At 36.0% G+C, this 21,570-nt stretch overlaps 1 protein-coding gene across 3 annotated transcripts in view; it reads right to left on the bottom strand.

Annotated features, from left to right (window-relative positions):
- Window positions 1-21,570, bottom strand: part of GPHN (gephyrin) — a 611,925-nt gene that overhangs the window by 353,453 nt on the left and 236,902 nt on the right. For all 3 annotated transcript variants that reach the window (XM_042943539.1, XM_042943540.1, XM_042943541.1), the window contains exon 3: window positions 761-818. In XM_042943539.1, coding sequence (XP_042799473.1) covers window positions 761-818 — 58 coding nt within the window. The remainder of the gene's footprint in view (window positions 1-760; window positions 819-21,570) is intronic.

Genomic DNA, 21,570 nt, shown 5'->3' with positions numbered 1-21,570 from the left:
AATTTACTAAGATTTGAGTTTATTGAACTCAATTTTGGAAAGTTTGATTAAATCAAGCTTAATGATTTGTTGAGATCTTTACATGTCATTGTTAAGAATTTAACTCAGTACTGTTACCCTTGACTATTGCTACTCAGTTGTTAAATTTTATTTATGTAACAGATAGTAAGTTCAATTCTTATTGGATTGTAAATTGCTTTTACAGAGCATGTTATGCCACATGTTATGCTAGAAGACTAATAATCCATAGGACTTAGTAAAATGTTAAAAACAGAAGAATGCAATAATGATGTGATTTTCAAAGAATAAGATCAATTTTTCATTTAATGTACTACAAATTTTAAGTCGCAGTTTGCATACTGTGTTTTCAATGGAACCAGGAAATATTTTCTAGAAGACTGGTACTATTTATAGTTAGTGAAAGCTTACAGGGAAAATAAATTAAAACAAAATAGAAAGATAATCTGTTATGCATTCTAATGCTTTTATACAGTGTTTCTTAAGTAGATTTTTAACGTAGTTTATAGGAAAGGGTTCTTTTTTGATTTTCCAAATATTTTTCATAGAAATGCATTGATAATGGTAATTGAAATCTATCTGATATATATATATATTAATTAAAATAGAATAACTGTGAAATAAATGATATCCTAACATACCCAAAGATTCAATAGTACAAAGAAAAAGCAATCCTTCCCCCCACTTCCCTGACCTGTCAAGATATTAAGTCTTTGTAGAGGTGAAAAATGCCATACTATACCTTGATTTCTTCTATTTCATCTGGTACTATCTTGTATGCTGATATAGTCCCACCCAACCTGAAATTAGGAAAAGAAAATATTCTCAAAACCAGCAATAGTGTAAAAAATATATGGACTATTTCTTCCATTAGCATCAAAATGCCACCAGTAATTGCCCATTGCCCACCCCAGTAACCATGACGTAAAAACAACATTTTATGCTTAGGTTTTCCATATATTACTTAAAAAGTGGTAGATAATGAATGACTACAAAAAGAGGAAATATTAAGTTATATTTTTAACTATAAGTAAACTTCTCTCATTAATACTTTTAATGATGCTACCACTTTTACTGACGGATTCTGTCACAACTAAGATGTATGAAGCACTAATAGCAGACACAGTAGTTTCCTTATTGGTTTGTTTTTAATTAACAGAATTTACTTTTTAGAGTACTTCTGAATTTACAAAAAACACTGAGTAGAAAGTAAAGAGATTTATTTCCCAGATTTCCCATCACAGTTTTCCTTGTTATTAATATCTTAGTGTTGTACATGAGTCACAATTAATGAACCAATAATGATTTTGCTTCTTTTTAAAAATAATGTATGGAGTGCCTGGGTGACTCAGTTGGTAAAGCATCTGACTTCGGCTCAGGACATGATATCATGGCTCATGGGTAGGAGCCCAACATCTTGGATCTTTGGTGTTAGCATGGAGCCCTGTGTCTCCCTCTCTCTCTGCCCCTCTCCCACTAGCGCTTTTACTTTCTCAAAAATAAACATTAAAAAAAATAATTTAAACAAGAGTCAGAGAGGTGTGTCCAGCATTGTCCAAAGGAAAGAGATGAGTGTTTTGAGGATTACAATTTAATTCCTAAAATATAATCTTTGTCTTGAGGGAGTGAGGTTATTATATGCCATGTTCACCTGTTTGAAATTTTTTTTTTTTGGAAAGTAGCTAAGATTTATGTAATGGTTATCATTTGCCAGGCATGTGATGTATCATCTAATTCTTATAACTGTTATCATTGTAAAAATGGGGAAATTGAGACACAGAGTGATCCAGTAATTTTCACAATTGAAGGAGGCAACTGAGATGCACATTAATTGTAAAATATATAACAGATTTCAAATACTTGATACAAAAAAGACTAATTTAAAACAACTGAGTACATTTTAAAACAATATGATGGATATATTGAGTTAAATTATGTTATTAAAGTTAACACCATCTACTTCTTTTCAGTTTTTAAAAAGTCACTACTAAAATTTTTAAATTAAAGATAGCTTGCATTTCTTGGCGATTATCATATATCCATCAAATAGGAACTCTAAGTTCTTAAACTCCAAGATTATTTACCTATCATTACTCAGATTCAGTGCTTAAAAAGGAACTTTCTGATTACTTATTTGACTTTATAAGTATCTCAATTTTAGAAAAGAGAGAATCACAAATAAGGCATTTACACACTTTAGATACTTTAGGATATCATCTCCTGTCTCAAAAGTAAATTAATAAATGACATTTTTGGGGCTGCTGGTGATTAAGTGTCTAACTCTTGAGTTTGGCTGAGCTCATGATCTCATGCTTCATGGGTTTAAGCCTCAAGTCAGGCTCTGTGCTGACAGCATGGAGCTTGCTTGGAATTCTCTTTTTCTCTTTCTCTCTGCCCCTCCTCCACTCATGCGTGCTTGCTTATGTACTCTCTTTCTCTCTCAAAATAAATAAATAAACGTATAAAAATGACATTCTGGTTTCCATTAAAAAATAACTTTATCTGGCCAAATGAATTTTATTGAAAAGTCTACATTTAAACTCTTTAATATTACTATTTATACTTGCTAATGGAAATAGGGTTCATATCTTGATTTGAGAATTACTTCCTAGATTTAAAGTGCCACAACTGAATGATGAAAACACTCATGACATTTAACTTAATTCATATTATACAATATATATAAGTGATATACCAAAGAAGACCATAATAAGTAACTAGCAAGAGAACATAGCTACTAAAATGAAAAATTATATAACCATTTTTAAATTTTTTTTAGAGAGAATGTGAGTCAGGGACAGGGGCACAGGGGGAGAAGAGAGAGAGGAGAGAGGAGAGAGGAGAGAGGAGAGAGGAGAGAGGAGAGAGGAGAGAGGAGAGAGGAGAGAGGAGAGAGGAGAGAGAAGAGAGAGATGAGCGAGGAGCAAGGAGAGGGAGGGAGGGAGGGAGAGAGAGAGAGAGAGAGAGAGAGAGAGAGAGAGAAGAGACAGAAAATGAATCTCAAGCAGGCTCCATGCTCAGCATAGAGCCTGATCTGGGGCTCAATCCCAAAACCCTGGGATTATGACCTCAGCTGAAATCAAGAGTCAGACACTCAAGTGACTGAGCCACCCAGATGCCCCTATATAACCATCTGTAAGATGTTTGAAGTAGGCATTTAAAAAATGTTTTCACTGTCAATTATTTAAGTTTTTAAATTAACAGTTGAGATTGTTGGGATATCAATGAAGAAATTAGAGCAAAAAAACTATTGAAAACTCAAGGACTTCAATTTAGAGTCTTGCAAATAATGGGTTAATAATTTTATTCTTTGAGTTTATGTTATGTAATAGATACAACCAAGGGAATGAGGATGCAAAGAAATCACAGTCTTGTATGGAAGCAGATTGAGTAAACAAGTATCTGCAATATAAAGCAGTAAAGTGTCCCAATAGAACTAGGCAGAAGTTGAAAGTTTGAAATTATTTCAAAAAAAGAGTTTTTAAAAAAATACCTATCATTGTAAAATAAACTGATAATAACACAAGCAGCCTACAACAACTTTTAAATAAATGGCTATTACAGAAATACTTTTGATTTGTTAGTACAATTATGATTCAAAGATGCAGTGTTGATAACAGTTGACTTCTGGAAGAAAAATTTAAAAGTTGCTATGATAAACTTCAATAAACAACTCATTTTCTCTTGATTAATGTTGACTAACAGTACTCAAATACTGCCTTTCCTGAAATCCCAACCTAGGGAAGGTAAACTTCCAGATTAGTATTCCTACATCAGCTCAAATCAATTATAATGGTCTTTTTTTTTTTTTTTAAGTTTATTTATATATTGAGACAGAGAGAGAGAACAAGCTGGGGAAGGACAGAGAGAAAGAAGAGAGAAATCCCAAGTAGGCTCCACACTGTCAGCACAGAGCCCAACATGAGGCTTGAACTCACAAACTGTGAGATCATGACCTGAGCTGAAAGCAAGAGTTGGACGCTTAACCGACTGAACCACCCAGGCACCCCTCAATCATAATGGTCTTAAATGTTTTAATTTAATTAATTTATTTTTTATTTGAGAGAGAGACAGAGAGAGAGAGAGAGAGAGAGAGAGAGAGAGAGAGAGAGATTGAGTGAGTGAGTGAGTGGGGAAGAGGGGCAGAGGGAGAGAGAGAATCTTAAGCTCCATGCTCAGCAAAGAGCCTTATGAGGGGCTTGATCCCATGACCCTATGATCATGGACTGAGTTGAAATCAAGGGTTGGATATTCAACTGACTGAGCCACCCAGCCATCTCTGGTTTTAACTGTTAAAAAAAGGCAAGTAAAATATGATTTAATATGAACCTACTTGGATTAAAATGGATATGGGAGATACAAATAATATGCATATGAATAGTATGCTGACAAAACAGTAGGATAATTGTATTCTAAAACAAAGGAGACTTGGAGGGCCCCTGTATTATACATAACATAGAGTAAAAAAAAATTTAAGCTGATACAACATCAGGAAAAAAAAATCTCATAAAAAGAAACAATCTAGAAGTAATGAAAAAAAAAAAAGAAACAAACAAACAAAAAAACTGAGTCATAAGTGAGTTTAAACAAAGAAAGTTCAGGGGGTGCCTGGGTGGCTCAGTCGGTAAGTGTCCGACTTCAGCTCAGGTCATGATCTCACACTCCATGAGTTTGAGCCCCACGTTGGGCTTTGTGCTGAGAGCTCAGAGCCTGAAGCCTGCTTCAGATTGTGTCTCCCTCTCTCTCTGCACCTCCCCTGCTAATGCTCTCTCTCTGTCTCAAAAATAAATAAAAACATTAAAAAATTTTAAAAATAAAAAAAAAGAAATTTCAAGAATAAACTTACTTCAAACTATCTTTTTTTCCTATTCCACAACTAAAACCAAATTACGGTAACTTCACCATCAATTTTGTCCCATGAACTGATTACTGAAGATACATTTCTATTTTTGTGGCATCAAGAAACATAGCCAGATTTAAAATACTTATAAATTTAACATACTATCAATATTCCATTGTTACTGCACTCAAGGCAGAATCTTTCCAATTTTCATGTTCTTTCCATTACAATACACTTCTCATTGTTGAAGAAAGACTACACACTAGTAGAGTTCTAATTTACTCTAGTCAATATATAAAAATGGTATTACACTGACAGTGACAGAGGTAATAATAGTACCAATACTACTAGTATTAGTATATTGAGCATTTACATGTATTTACATGTATTTTCTCATTTAACTCCTATAACCTATGATGATTATGAAAAAAATGAGACAAGCAATTTTTTTGAAATTCCCAGAACTAGTAATGGCAGAGCTTGGCTTAAGAACCGAGTTCTAAAATTCATAAGAAGATTGTAAAACTCATATGAAAATTCAAGAGACACACAATAGTCAATCACGAAAAGAAGAAAGTTCGAGGATTCCCACTTGCTGATTTCAAGTTACTAGAAGGCTACAGGAATCAATACAAAGTGGTACTGGTATAAGGACAGACATATAGCAACAGAGTACAACTAAAAGTCCATAAATTAAAGTCACATTTATGGTCAACTGGTTTTTGTTTTCCTTTTTATTTTGCCATGGAAAATACATGTAATAAATTTGCATTTTAACATGTATGATTCAGTGATGTCAATTACATTCACAGTGATATGCAACTGTCATTACTATTTCCAAGCTTTCTATCACATAAGCAGAAAATCTATAACTATTAAGTAATTGATGTCCCATTTTCTCCAGATTTTTTCTTTATGAATTCGACTACTTTAAGAACCTCATATAAGTGGAATCATAAAATATCTGTCCTTTTGTGTGTGGCTAATTTCACTCCGCATAGTGTTTTCAAGCTGCATCCACATTGTAGCATGTATCAAGTACCACTTTATTCCTTTTAATGACTGAATAATATCTCATGATGCATATACACTACATTTTATCTATTCATCTGTTAGTGAACACTTAAAATTGTTCCCATTTTTTTGTTATTATGAATAATGCTGCAACCAACATTGGAATATAAGTATCTGAGTCTCTCTTTTTAATTCTTTTAGGTATATACCTAGGAGGTGGAAATGCTCAGTCATATGGTAACTCTAAGTTTAGCACTCAAGCACTGCCAAACAGTTTTTCACAGTGGCTATACCATTTTACGTCACCACCAGCAATGTGTGAGGGTTCTAATTCATGCTTACCAACACTTGTTATTTTTATCGTTGTGTGTTTTTTTAATTTATTTTTCAAATGTTTATTTATTTTTGACAGAGAGAGAGAGAGAGACAGAGAGAGAGACAGAGAGAGACAAAGCATGAGCGGGGGAAGGGCAGAGAGAGAGGGAGACACAGAATCCGAAGCAGGCTCCAGGCTCTGAGCTGTCAGCACAGAGCCCAACGCAGGGCTTGAACTCACAGACTGTGAGATCATGACCTGAGCCGAAGTCGGACACTCAACCGACTGAACCACCCAGGCGCCCCAGTGTGTGTGTGTTTTTTTTTAATGGCCACCCTAATAAGTATAAACTGGTAATTCTTTGTAGTTTTGACTTGTATTTCCATAACAACTAGTGATGTAGAGCATCTTTTCAGATGTTTGCTGGCCATTTGTTTATCTTCTTTGGAGAAGTATCTCTATTCAGGTCCTCTGGCCATTTTCATTCACATTGGGTTGTCTTTTTGTTATTTAGTTGTAGTTCTTTACATATTCTGGATATTAAATGCTATCTAATATATGATTTCCAAATATTTTATCTCTTTCATTTTCTTTTTTTTTAATATGAAATTTATTGTCAAATTGGTTTCCATACAACACCCAGTTCATTTTCTATCTTGATAATGTCTGTTGATGTACTAAGGCTTTTAATTTTGGTTAAGTCCAATTTATCTTTTTTTTTTTGTTGTCGTTGCTAATGTTATTGGTATCGTATATAAAAATCCATTATCACAGAAACAGTAATTCAAAAGGATACATGCATCCCTATGTTTACTGAAGCATTATTTACAACAGCCAAATTATGGAAGCAGCCCACATGTCCATCGAAGATAAATGGATAAAGATGTGTTATATATACAATGGAATATTATTCAGCCATAAAAAAGAATGCCATTCACAACAGCATAAATAGAGCTAGAGAATATACTGCTAAGAGAAATAAGTCAGAGAAAGACAAATACCATATGATCTCACTCAAGTGTAGAATTTAAGAACTAAAATAAATGAACAAAGGAGAAAAAAGAGATAAACCAAGAAATAGACTCTTAACCATCGAGAACTGAGGTTTACTAGAGGGGAGGTTGGGGGTGGTGGTGAAATAGGTGATGGGGATTAAAGAGTACACTTAACATGATGAAAAACAAACATCCGTTGCCAAATCCAAGATCATCCAGCTGTTCTAGCAGTATTTGTTAAAGAGACTTTTCTTTCCCAAAGCTGTTGTTACAACTTTGACTTAGCATCCTTGTCTAAAATCAATTTCCCATAGATGTATGGATTTAGTTCTGGTTCCTCAATTCTATTCCACTGGTCTATAGGTCTATTTTATAACAGTGCCACACTGTTTTGATTTTGGTAACCTTTGTAGTGAGTTTTGAAATTGGGAAACATTCTCCAATTTTGTTCTTCTTTTATATAATTGTTTTGGCTGTTTGTGGCCCCTTGTAATTTCATAATTTCAGGTATGGTTTTCTCATTTCTATTTATAAAAGGCTGTTTGAATTTTGATAGGGTTTACACTGAATCTGTAGATCACATTGACTAGTACTGACATCTTAATAATATGAAGTCCTCCAATCCATGAACATGGGATGACTTTTCATTTCTTTAGCTAATCTTCAGTTTTTTTCAGCAGCTTTTGTAATTTTTCACTGCACGAGTCTTTTATTTCCTAGGTTAAATTTATTCCTAGACATTTTACTTTTCAGACGGCATTTTAAAAGGAATTGCTTTTAATTTCCTTTTCAGATTGTTTATGCTGGTATATAGAACTGCATAATTTTTGTGTTCTTCTACCCTGCAATTTTAGTGGGCTCTTTTGTTGGCTATAACTTTTTTTTGCATTCCATAGGATATTCTATATATAGAATCAGAGTTAACTGTGAATAGCAATAGATTTACATTTTCCTGAACAGTATGGATGTCTTTTATTTCTTTTCCATGTCTAATTGCTTTGGCTAGAACTTCCAATGCAGTGTTCAATATCAGTGGTGAAAATAAACACTCTTGTCTTGTTCCTGGATTTAAAAGAAAAGTTTTTCCGTTTTTCACCACTGAGCATGTTAGATGTGTTTTTCATGTCTTTTGTCATGTTAAGGAAGTGCCCTTCTACTCCTAGTTTTCAAAGTATTTTCATCAAAAAAGGGTGTTAGATTTTAAATTTTTGTTAAATGCATTTTGTGTCAAATGAGATGATGATGTGGGTTTTTTTTTTTTTTTCCATTCTTTAATGTATTGTATTACAGTGATTTTATTATATTGAACTATTCTTGAATTCTTGTGATAATCTTATTTGGTCATGGTGTATAATCCTTTTGATATGTTGTTGAATTCAGTTTCCTAGTATTTTTTGTACCTATATGTATTCATAATGGATACATATGATGTGATGTCTTTTTCTGGCTTTCGTATCAAGGTTATGCTGGCCTCATTACAGATGTTCTATCCTCTTGAATTTTTTGGAAGATGTCGAGAAGCACTGGTGTTAATTCTTCTTTAAGTGTTTGGTTTCATTCACAAATGAAGCCATCTGGTCCTAGATGTTTCTTTGTTGGGAGGTTTTTGATTACTGTTCAATCTCTTTATTTGTTATAGATCTGCTGATATTTCCTATTTCTTCTGTCAGTTGAGGTAATTCACATGTTTCTTGGAATCTGTCTATTCATCTAGGTCATCCATTTGTGGGCATACAATTGTTCACAGTATTCTTTATAATCCTTTTATTTTTGAAAGTTGGTAGTAATATTCCCACCTTCATCTCTGACTAGCTTTTGTATCTTCTCTTTTTTCTTAGTCAATCTAGCTAAGATTTTCTTAATCTTTTCAAAGAACAAACTTTTGGTTTCATTTTCTCTGTTGGTTTTCTATTCTTCTGTATTTCATTTGTCTCCATCCAAATCCTTATCATTTTCTTCCTTTCTCCCTTTTCTTTTTCCCTCTTTCTATCCTTGCATTATTGTCTTATCTTGTGTTTAGCTGATTTTTTTCTTTTTCTTTGTAATGAATTACAGTAAAAGCTTGATTGCAAATAACATGTTCTGTGAGTGTTCTGCAAGATGAGCAAACATTTCTAATAAATTTCAAATTAATAAATGAGTGATGTCTTATGAGTAGTATATGATACTGAATGTCACATGATCACAACTGAGGCAATGGTTCTTGAAATTTGCTTTGATATACAAGCATGTCTCCACAACAAATTATGTTTGGAAACCAAGGTTTTACTGTATTTTGATTCCTTTGTCATTTTCTGTTATGTATCTTTTAGATATTTTCTTCGTGGCTTTCATGAGGAATATATTTAACTTCCTAAATTTATAACCATCTGGTTGAATTGATAACTTCAATAGCATAAAAAAAAAAAAAACCTCTGCTACTCTATACCTCTATCCTCCTCCCACTCTTATGTTGTTGTCACAACTGTGTTTGCTAGTTTGGGGTTTAGTTGTCACTTCTTTTCCAGTTCTTCAAGGTATAAAGTTAGCTCATTCATTGAAGATATTTCTTCCTTTCTAATGATGGCATTTCTAGCTATAAATATCCCTCTGAACAGTGCTTTCACAGCATCTCATGAAATCTGGTATGTTGTGTTTTGTTTTTATCTGTCTCAAAATATTTTACTAATGACTACTTTTTGAACCACTGGTTAAGAATGAATTACTTAATTTTCATATACTGTCAATTTTCTAGTTTCCCCCCTTTGTTAATTTCTAGCTTCATCCCATTGTGGTCAGAGAAGATACTTTATATGATTTTAATCTTTTTAAATTTACTGAGACACCTTTTGGTAGCCTAACATTTGCTTTATTATGTAAAGTGTTCCATATCTCTTTTTGTATGTTGTCAACAATTGCCTATTGAAGCATAACTATGCCTGGCTTTCCTAACTTACTTTAAGTATTAAGTATGATAATTCATTAATTTTCTTAATACAGATTTCTTTTAAAAGTTTTAATTATATGACTTTTCTGAATGAAATAGTCTACTACCTATGTAATAAAATAAAGAAATATGTAGATAGTGGTTATTGCCATAAGTGAAACCATTCCAGAAAAAAAAAAAAAAGGTCCAAATTTATTGGTAATAGTGATGTTTAAAGGTAATTCAGAGTTGCTCTGAAATATTTTAATTTTCTGTCCCTACCTAAAATCTGCTTCTCCTTTACTTTTCCCCAATTTTTGCTGTAGTAAATATTACTTCATCCAGAAGTCCATGTCAGAATTGTGGAAATATTCTTGGATGTCTTCCTCTTAGCCCCTACAACAATTAGTAACTGAGTCATATTTCTACTTAGCTTAATTTATCTTGAAAATACTTATTCCTCTACTTCCAGATTGTTATTTAAGAGTTTATAATTTCTAACCACAGTTTTAACAGTATTCTTATCATAGATGCACCAGTCAGACCTTTCTAAAATGTAATTTTTGTCATGTTGCATCCTTATTTTATATTTAATATCTTAAGTTTGATGAAACAACTCCCTTTGTAACCCAATGTTTGACTCCTTTTTTTTTCTCATTTCCTGTTACACTCTCACAGCCTCTTCATTCTAGCCATGCACAATTATCAGTAGTTTCATTAATGCATTAGGCATTCCCTTGCCTCTTTGTCTTTGTATTACCCCTAAGCTGAAAGCCCTTCTGCATCCCTGAAACTCCTAATCATCCTTCAGGAGCAAAATATCACTTTTACAGGATTTATCTAGATTCTAGAATCAGAGATATGCTCTTTTTCTACTATAAGTAGTACCTTACTCTTACCTGCATTCTGGGATTTATTGTTGTTGTTGTTGTTGTTGTTATATTTATTATTTACCCAGAGACCTATATTTCCCATTAGATTAGGAAGGTACAGATTACATTTTGAGTTAGTTTTGTAACTGACACACAGTGGTCACTTAAAGCTTGGTAAAAATGTTCAGTAAATTAATGAATGATGAAAATGTTAACCACACTCTTCAGGGAATCCTTTGTTAAAAGCAGTATCTCCATTTTAATAATTTTTATCATACATTTTTGGTACACACAATGTGGTGTAAACTGACTTCTTTTATAAAATAATTCTTAGATGTCTTAGTTTGAGCAGTATTCTACTCTCAGAGCTTTCAACTTGACAGAAGAAGTAGGAAATGTTCAGTGATTTTATAAGAAGCCAAACTATTGCTTCATACGTTAATATTAATGAATTAGCCTTACGTAGACAATATTCTAAAAATATCTGTGCATAGGGCTTGGTTCTCTCTATTTTAGAAGTTATCAGATGTCACTTAAACATTAAGTAAGGTTAATCTTTTTTCCTCCCAGGGCGATCATGTTATCTAAATGATGCTAAAGATTATGATCCCATTAGAAAACTTCTATCAGATATAAAAGGAGACTACTAGACTTATGTAACATACACGCATATCCAACAAATTCCACAAGTGGTTATTTTAGTCTATTTTTATCCTATGCTTAAGGCCCTGTGGTACTCAATAAAGTCCTAGCACCAGCTCTAATTAAAATTCAAATCTAAAATTGTTACAGGAAATTATATCTCCTAATAATGTGGCTTATCACTGGTTTATTTTAAGATTTACAGTGTTAAGACAAAAAATGGTAAAATTATCAAATCAAGAAACTGGATGTCCCTTCATTCAATTATATTTCTGCCACTGATTTGTCATAAATGTTTCATTCAACAATTTTTTCTTTCTCATAATACTTTTTGATTTCTTAAAGTTATCTTAAATGCTATAAATCACCATATGCCTCAAATAAATATAAATAATATAAATATAAAATCACCAGGTGCCTCAAATAAAGTGCAATTTTTTAATTAAAAAACACAAAAAAACCCACACTCCTCTAAAAAGGAAAGTATTAAACAGTGTCTAGGTCTAACTATAATCAGTCACACATAATGTAAAATGCTACTATATGCATCAATCTTTCAAATTATGGTTTCTTGGGAGAGAAGCCCCATAAATCAACAGTTCTCTAAATTTTATTCCATTAGGGGAAGAAGTTTTAGGTTTTAATATCACAATTTCAGTGACATTCAGAGAAAAGGCATGCTTTAAGAAAAAGGTGTAATATCTGAGCAGATCTGGAAATACAACAGTATAGAAGCAAACCATCTTTCAAATTTTCATAGACTCTAAAGAAGTATACTTTGTGTCATTTTGAAATACAGCTAAATTTCTCAATATGCTGTCAAATAGAGGAAGACAAAAACCAACCTGGAAAGTGGATGCATGCTAACAGCACAAAGGAAGGAACTCTGGTCTGCTCTTATTTGAACAATAACATAACTATGTAAAGCAAATATTAAATCAAGCAGATAGAAATAAAAGTTAGGTTAGGTAAAATTGTGTTCAATAACTTTGAAAATTCCCATGTGAGTATCAAATAATTGACTAAATATCTCATTGTATGGTACATCTGGAATACCTGACTTTTTTTTCATTTTTTTAAAATATGAAATTTATTGTCAAATTGGTTTCCATACAACACCCAGTGCTCATCCCAACAGGTGCCCTCCTCAATACCCATCACCCACCCTCCCCTCCCTCCCACCCCCCCATCAACCCTCAGTTTGTTTTCAATTTTTAAGAGTCTCTTATGTTTTGGCTCCCTCCCTCTCTAACCTCTTTTTTTTTTTTCTTTTTTTCTCCCCCTCCCCCATGGTCTTTTGTTAAGTTTCTCAGGATCCACATAAGAGTGAAAACATATGGTATCTGTCTTTCTCTTTATGACTTATTTCACTTAGTATAACACTCTCCAGTTCCATCCACGTTGCTACAAAAGGCCATATTTCATTCTTTCTCATTGCCAAGTAGTATTCCATTGTGTATATAAACCACAATTTCTTTATCCATTCATCAGTTGATGGACATTTAGGCTCTTTCCATAATTTGGCTATTGTTGAAAGTGCTGCTATAAACATTGGGGCACAAGTGCCTCTATGCATCAGCACTCCTGTATCCCCTGGGGAAATTCCTAGCAGTGCTATTGCTGGGTCATAGGGTAGACCTATTTTTAATTTTTTGAGGAACCTCCACACTGTTTTCCAGAGCGGCTGCACCAGTTTGCATTCCCACCAACAGCGGAAGAGGGTTCCGGTTTATCCACATCCTCGCCAGCATCTATAGTCTCCTGATTTGCTCCTTTTAGCCACTCTGACTGGCGTGAGGTTATATCTGAGTATGGTTTTGATTTGTATTTCCCTGATGAGGAGTGACATTGAGCATCTTTTCAGGTGCCTGTTGGCCATCCGGATGTCTTCTTTAGAGAAGTGTCTATTCATGTTTTCTGCCCATTTCTTCACTGGATTATTTGCTTTTTGGGTGTGGAGTTTGGTGAGCTCTTTATAGATTTTGGATACTAGCCCTTTGTCCGATATGTCATTTGCAAATATCTTTTCCCATTCTGTTGGTTGCCTTTTAGTTTTGTTGATTGTTTCCTTGGCAGTGCAGAGCTTTTTATCTTCATGAGGTCCCAATAGTTCACTTTTGCTTTTAATTCCTTTGCCTTTGGGGATGTGTCAAGTAAGAAGTTGCTGCGGCTGAGGTCAGAGAGGTTTTTTCCTGCTTTCTCCTATAGGGTTTTGATGGTTTCCTGTCTCACATTCAGGTCCTTTATCCATTTTGAGTTTATTTTTGTGAATGGTGTGAGAAAGTGGTCTAGTTTCAACCTTCTGCATGTTGCTGTCCAGTTCTCCCAGCACCATTTGTTAAAGAGACTGTCTTTTTTCCATTGGATGTTCTTTCCTGCTTTGTCAAAGATGAGTTGGCCATACGTTTGTGGGTCTAGTTCTGGGGTTTCTATTCTATTCCATTGGTCTATGTGTCTGTTTTTGTGCCACTACCATGCTGTCTTGATGATTATAGCTTTGTAGTAGAGGCTAAAGTCTGGGATTGTGATGCCTCCCGCTTTAGTCTTCTTCTTCAAAATTACTTTGGCTATTCAGGGTCTTTTGTGGTTCCATACAAATTTTAGGATTGCTTGTTCTAGCTCCGAGAAGAATGCTGGTGCAATTTTGATTGGGATTGCATTGAATGTGTACATAGCTTTGGGTAGTATTGACATTTTAACAATATTTATACTTCCAATCCATGAGCATGGAATGTTTTTCCATTTCTTTATATCTTCTTCAATTTCCTCCATAAGGTTTCTATAGTTTTCAGCATACTGATCTTTTACATTTTTGGTTAGGTTTATTCCTAGGTATTTTATGCTTCTTGGTGCAATTGTGAATGGGATCAGTTTCTTTATTTGTCTTTCTGATGCTTCATTATTAGTGTATAGGAATGCAACTGATTTCTGTAAATTGATTTTGTATCCCGTGACTTTGCTGAATTCATGTATCAGTTCTAGCAGATTTTTGGTGCAGTCTATCAGGTTTTCCACGTGTAATATTATGTCATCCGCAAAAAGTGAAAGCTTGACTTCATCATTGCCAATTTGGATGCCTTTGATTTCCTTTTGTTGTCTAATTACTGATGCTAGCACTTCCAACACTATGTTAAACAACAGCAGTGAGAGTGGACATCCCTGTCGTGTTCCTGAACTCAGGGAGAAAGCTCTCAGTTTTTCCCCATTGATGATGATATTAGCTGTGGGTTTTTCATTAATGGCTTTTATGATGTTTAAGTATGTTCCTTCTATCTCGACTTTTTCGAGGATTATTATTAAGAAAGGGTGCTAAATTTTGTCAAATGCTTTTTCTGCAGCTATTGACAGGATCATATGGTTCTTATCTTTCCTTTTATTAATGTGATGTATCACATTGATTGATTTGCGAATGTTGAACTAGCCCTGCATCCCAGGAATGAATCCCACTTGATCATGGGGCATAATTCTTTTAATATGCTGTTGAATTCGATTTGCTAGTATCTTATTGAGAATTTTTGCATCCATATTCATCAGGGATATTGGCCTGTAGTTCTCTTTTTTTGCTGGGTCTCTGTCTGATTTGGGAATCAAAGTAATGCTAGCTTCACAGAATGAGTCTGTAAGTTTTCCTTTCATTTCTATTTTTTGGAACAGTTGAGAAAGATAGGTATTAACTCTGCTTTAAATGTCCAGTAGAATTCTCCAGGGAAGTCCTCTGGTCCAGGACTCTTATTTGTTGGGAGATTTGATAACTGATACTATTTCTTCCCTAGTTATGGATCCGTTTAAATTTTCTGTTTCTTCCCGTTTGAGTTTTGGTAGTGTGTGGATGTTTAGGAATTTGTTCATTTCTTCCAGGTTGTCCAGTCTGTGGGCATATAATTTTTCATAGTATTCTCTGATAATTGCTTGTATTTCTGGGGTATTGGCTGTAATAATTCCATTTTCATTCATGATTTTATCTATTTGGGTCATCTCCCTTTTCTTTTTGAGAAGCCTGTCTAGTGGTTTATCAATTTTGTTTATTTTTTCAAAAAACCAACTCTTGGTTTCATTGATCTGCTCTACAGTTTTTTTAGATTCTATATTGTTTATTTCTGCTCTGATCTTTATTATTTCTCTTCTTCTGCTGGGTTTGGGGTGTCTTTGCTGTTCTGCTTCCATTTCCTTTAGGTGTGCTGTTAGATTTTGTGTTTGGGATTTTTCTTGTTTCTTGAGATAGGCCTGCATTGCAATGTATTTTCCTCTCAGGACTGCCTTTGCTGCATCCCACAAGGTTTGGATTGTTGTATTTTCATTTTCATTTGTTTCCATGTATTTTTTTAAATTTCTTCTCTAATTGCCTGGTTGGCCCATTCATTCTTTAGTAGGGTGTTCTTTAACCTCCATGCTTTGGAGGTTTTCCAGACTTTTTCCTGTGGTTGATTTCAAGCTTCATAGCATTGTGGTCCGAAAGTGTGCATGGTATGATCTCAATTCTTGTATACTTATGAAGGGCTGTTTTATGACCCATTATGTGATCTATCTTGGAGAATGTTCCATGTGCACTCGAGAAGAAAGTATATTCTGTTGCTTTGGGATGCAGAGTTCTAAATGTATCTGTCAAGTCCATCTGATCCAATGTATCATTCAGGGCCCTTGTTTCTTTATTGAATCTGTGTCTAGATGATCTATCCATTGTTGTAAGTGGAGTATTAAAGTCCCTGCAATTACCACATTCTTATCAATAAGGTTGCTTATGTTTGTGATTGTTTTTATATATTTGGGGGCTCCCGTATTCAGCGCATAGACATTCAGAATTATTAGCTCTTCCTGATGGATAGACCCTGTAATATTATATAATGCCCTTGTTCATCTCGTTACAGCCTTTAATTTATAGTCTAGTTTGTCTGATATAAATATGGCTACTCCAGCTTTCTTTTGACTTCCAGTAGCATGAAAGCTAGTTCTCCATCCCCTCACTTTCAACCTGATGGTGTCCCCAGGTCTAAAATGAGTCTCTTGTAGACAGCAAATAGATGGGTTTTGATTTTTATCCATTCTGATACTCTATGTCTTTTGCTTGGAACATTTAGTCCATTTGCATTCAGTGTTATTTGAAAGATATGGGTTTAGAGTCATTGTGATCTGTAGGTTTCATGCTTGTAGTGATGTCTCTGGTACTTTGTAGTCCTTGCAACATTTCACTCACAGAATCCCCCTTAGGATGTCTTGTAGGGCTGGTTTAGTGGTGATGAATTCCTTCAGTTGTTGTTTGTTTGGGAAGACCTTTATCTTTCTTTCTATTCTGAATGACAAACTTGCTGGATAAAGGATTCTTGGCTGCATATTTTTTTTTCTGTTCATCACATTGAAGATTTCCTTGCATTCCTGTCTGGCCTGCCAAGTTTCAGTAGATAGATCTGTCACTAGTCTTACCGGTTTCCCTTTGTATGTTAGAGTGCATTTTTCCCTAGCTGCTTTCAGAATTTTCTCTTTATCCTTGTATTTTGCCAGTTTCACTACGATATGTTGTACAGAAGATCAATTCAAGTTACATCTGAAGGGAGTTCTCTGTGCCTCTTGGATTTCAATGCCTTTTTCCTTCCCCAGATCAGGGAAGTTCTCAGCTATGATTTGTTCAAGTACACCTTCAGCCCCTTTGTCTCTCCCTTCCTCCTCTGGAATCCCTATTATATGGATATTGTTGCATTTCATTGCATCACTTGGTTCTCTAATTTTTCCCTCATACTCCTGGATTTTTTTATCTTTTTCTCAGCTTCCTCTTTTTCCATAATTTTATCTTCTAATTCACATATTCTCTCCTCTGCCTGTTCAATCTGAGCTGTGGTCGCCCGTATTTTATTTTGCACCTCATTTGTAGCATTTTTTAGCTCCTCCCGACTGTTTCTTAGTCCCTTGATCTCTGTAGCAATAGATTCTCTGCTGTCCTCTATACTTGTTTCAAGCCCAGTGATTAATTTTATGACTATTATTCTAAATTCTTGTTCCATTATATTGCTTAAAGCATTTTTGATCAATTTGTTAGTTGTCGCTACTTCCTGGAGTTTCTTTTGAGGATAATTCTTCCATTACGTCATTTTGGATAGTCTCTAGAGTGGGGCGGAACTACAGGGCACTTCCCCTGTGCTGTCTGGAGTAACTTGTTTCGGTGGGCGGGGCCGCAGTCAGACTTGATGTCTGCCCCCAGCCCACCGCTGGGGCCACAGTCAGACTGGTGTGTACCTTATCTTCCCCTCTCCCAGGGGCAGAACTCACCGTGGAGTGGTAGGGCTACTTGCACACTGCCAGGCTTGTGGTGCTGCTTCTATGGGATCTGGCGTATTAGCCAGGGTGGATCTGCAAGGTGCACAGGTGTGGGAAGGGCAGGCTTGGCTCACTTTGCTGTGGGTGGTCCCCTGAGGGAGGGGCCCTGCAGCACCGGGAGGGGGGCAGGCAGACCCATCAGAGGGATTGATCCACAGAAGCACAGCATTGGTGTTTGCACAGTGCAAGCAACTACGGTGACAGAAACTGGTTCCCTTTGGGATTTCGGCTAGGGGATGGGAGAGGAATGCCAGCGCCTTTGTTCCCTGTCAAGCTGAACTCTGTCTTCTGGGGCTCAACACCTCTCCCTCCTGTTGTCCTCTCGCCCTCCCGCTCTCCGAGCAGAGCTGTTAACTTATAACATTCCAGATGTTAAGTCCCTCTGGCTGTCAGAACTCACACAGTCCAGCCCCTCCGCTTTTGCAAGCCAGACCCGGGGGCTCTCCCTTGCTGGGCGGGCTGCCCCTCCACCGCCCCGGCTCCCTCCCACCAGTCAGTGTAGCGTGCAGTGCCTCTCTGCCCTTCCTACCCTCAACCATGGGCGTCTACGCTTGGCTCCAGACAGTCCATTCTGCTACCTGATTTTTTTTAAAGGAAAAAATATATAGGTACAAAAAATTAAATTCATATTATAAAAATGTCTAAGGGCTCTTGTGTTGCTCAGTCAGTTGAATGACTTTGGCTCAGGTCATGGTCTCATGGTCTCATGGTCTTATGGTCTATGGGTTCGAGCCCCGAGTCATGGTCTGTGCTGATAGCTTGGAGCCTGGAGCCTCCTTCGGATTCTGTGTCTCCCTCTCTCTCTCTCTGTCCCTCCCCTGCTTGTGTGCTCGCTCACTCTCTTGCTCTCTCTCTCTCTCTCTCACAAAAATAAATAAACATTTCATGCTCATAGACTGGAAGAATAATTAAAATGTCTATATTACTGAAAGCAATGTACACATTCAGTGCAATCCCTATCAAAATACCAACAGCATTCTTCACAGAACTAGACAAACTAGAACTGACAAACTCTTAGCCAGACTAAAAAGAGACAGAAGACTCAAGTAAAATAAAAATTTAAGAAAAGACATTATCACTGATGCTACAGAAACAAAAAGAAACATAAGAAACTATTAGGTACATTTATATGCCAACAAATTGGGTAATATAGAAGAAACACATAAATTCCTAGAAAGGTACAGTCTACCAAATCTGAATCATGAAGATTAGAAAACCTGAACAGACCTATGCTGATTGAATCATAAGTGAAAAATCTCCTAAGAAAAAAAGCCCAGACCAGATGACTTCACTGGTGAATTCTACCAAACCTTTAAAAAATAATTAACACTAGAGGAGGAGTTAAGATGGAAGAGTAGTAGAGGCGCCCTGAGCTTTTCTCGTCCCTAGATCAACATCAAATCATTCTGAACACCTAGAAAGTTGATTTGAGGATTAACACAACAATCTGCAAAATTTGAGCGACAGATCTTGGCAGGTATGCAGTGAAGAGGGGTGATTTGGGGGGAGAAAACTTGCAGTGCCAGAGGATAGGGAGCTGTTTTTGAGCAGAGAGGACAAAGAGAGAAAGAGAAAGGGGGGACAGAGTGCAGCATGCTGGGATTGTGCAAGAAAAGCACTCTCCCTGAAAAGAGCTAGAGAGAAAGAGTGAAACCACTCGCAGAGGACTGAAGAAGAAATCTGTTCCACAAAACCACTGGAAAAAGGAGTGGGTTTCAATACGGCCAGTTTGTTGTAAACAGCGGAGCACAGTCTTGTCTGAACTTTTGAGCTCAGTGCCTGGAGATGCTCTGATGAGGAAGCCTGGCAAATTCCAGGAATGGGCAGTGCAGTCTGAGGGGCCCCTATGCCACATGGGGAGAGTGGTTTCTCTGCTTAAGAGTGCATTTGGTAGAGGCTAGATGGCCTGTGGGCAAAAGTCCTGGCAGGCCCCAGAGAGCTGCCATGTTTATTGGTACAGGAACAAAGATGCTGGCTGAGGGCAGCAAACCCTGGTACCAGTTATGTGTTGCCATTTACCATACTCAAAGTCTCTGCCACTGCATAGTTGCACAAATGTTTTCTGGGACAAGTTGGTAGCTGGCCATTGCTTCACAAGACCATCCCCCAGAGGATCAGTGCAGGTATGAACCATGGGGGTGTCTGGGGTTTTCAAACAGCCCTATTTGAGATAAAGCTATGGAAGGAGGCACTGCCTGGCAGGCAGACAGCCTGGACACAGAGTAAAGGCAGGGAGTGAAGGAAAGGCTGAGACAAAGGAAGGGTGACTGATTGTGCATCTCTGAGGCCATGAAATTTCTGCTCTAGAGACTAGAGAGAGGGGTGAAGCCATTTTTACTACTAGCACACCTGCACTGATGGACCCCCATGAACTAAGCAGCACCACCAAGGGGAGAATGGAACCTTTACACCAAGGCCTGACTACCTGCATCCTCCTGGCACATCTCTAGTAGGGCAAGTTGGCCTGAGAAACAGAGAAGCAGGCCCCTACCCAAGAAGACCAGCACAAATCCTTTCCACCCGCTTAGTCTATGGATCATAGTATGCTGCAAAGTTTCAGATTTAGAGGAAATTCGGTCTAGACTCATTTGGGTGTGTTTTTGATTGTTCATGTTTGTTTTCTTTGCTTCTGTTTTTATGTTGTTTTTTTTTCTCCCTTGGAAAGAGCAAATTTTTTATTAATTTCATTTATTCTATTTTATATTTTTTAATGTTTTAATTTGAAATTTTTTATTAATTTTTTTTCTTCCTCAAAAATGAAAAGATGGGGGAATTCACCCCAAAAAAAAGAACAGCAAGAAATGATGGCCAGGGATTTAGTCAATACAGATATAAGTAAGATGTCTGAACTAGACTTTAAAACCATAATTGTAAGATTATAAGTTGGGGTTGAACAAGTACAAAGAATTCTAAAATTTGTATGGAACCAGAAAAGACCCCAAATAAGCAAGTAATGTTGAAAAAGAAAATCAAAGCTGGAGATATCACAGACTTCAAGTTGTTTTACAAAGCTTGATTCATTAAGACAGTATGGTACTGGCACAAAAACAGACATACAAATCAATGGGAGAAACAGAGAACACAGATATGGACCCACAAATGCATGGCCGACTAATCTTTGACAAAACAGGAAAGAATATCCAATGGAAAAAAAGTCTCTTCAGCAAATGGTGTTGGGAAAAGTGGACAGCGACATGAAGAATGAACCTGGACCACTTTCTTACGCCATGCACAAAAATAAACTCAAAATGGATGAAAGACCTAAAGGTAAGACAGGAAACCATCAAAATCCTTGAAGAGAAAACAGGCAACAACCTCTTTGACCTTGGGTGCAGCAACTTCTTACTTGACATGTTTCCAGAGGCAAGGGAAACAAAAGCCAAAATGAACTATTGGGACCTCATTAAGATAAAAACTTTCTGCATAGTGAAGGAAACAATCAGCAAAACTAAAAGGTAACCAACAGAATAGGAGAAGATATTTGTAAATAACATATCAGATAAAGGGTTAGTATCCAAAATCTATAAAGAACTTACCAAACTCAACACCCAAAAAACAAATAATCCAGTGAAGAAATGGTCAAAAGACCTAAATAGACACTTTTCCAAAGAAGACATTCAGATGGCTAACAGACACATGAAAAGATGTTCAACATCCCTTAT

The sequence above is a fragment of the Panthera leo genome, chromosome B3 (assembly GCF_018350215.1).
Source record: "Panthera leo isolate Ple1 chromosome B3, P.leo_Ple1_pat1.1, whole genome shotgun sequence".
Taxonomy (NCBI): domain Eukaryota; kingdom Metazoa; phylum Chordata; class Mammalia; order Carnivora; family Felidae; genus Panthera; species Panthera leo.
Note: the sequence above shows the minus strand (reverse complement) of the source record. Positions and strands in the feature narration are given on the sequence as shown.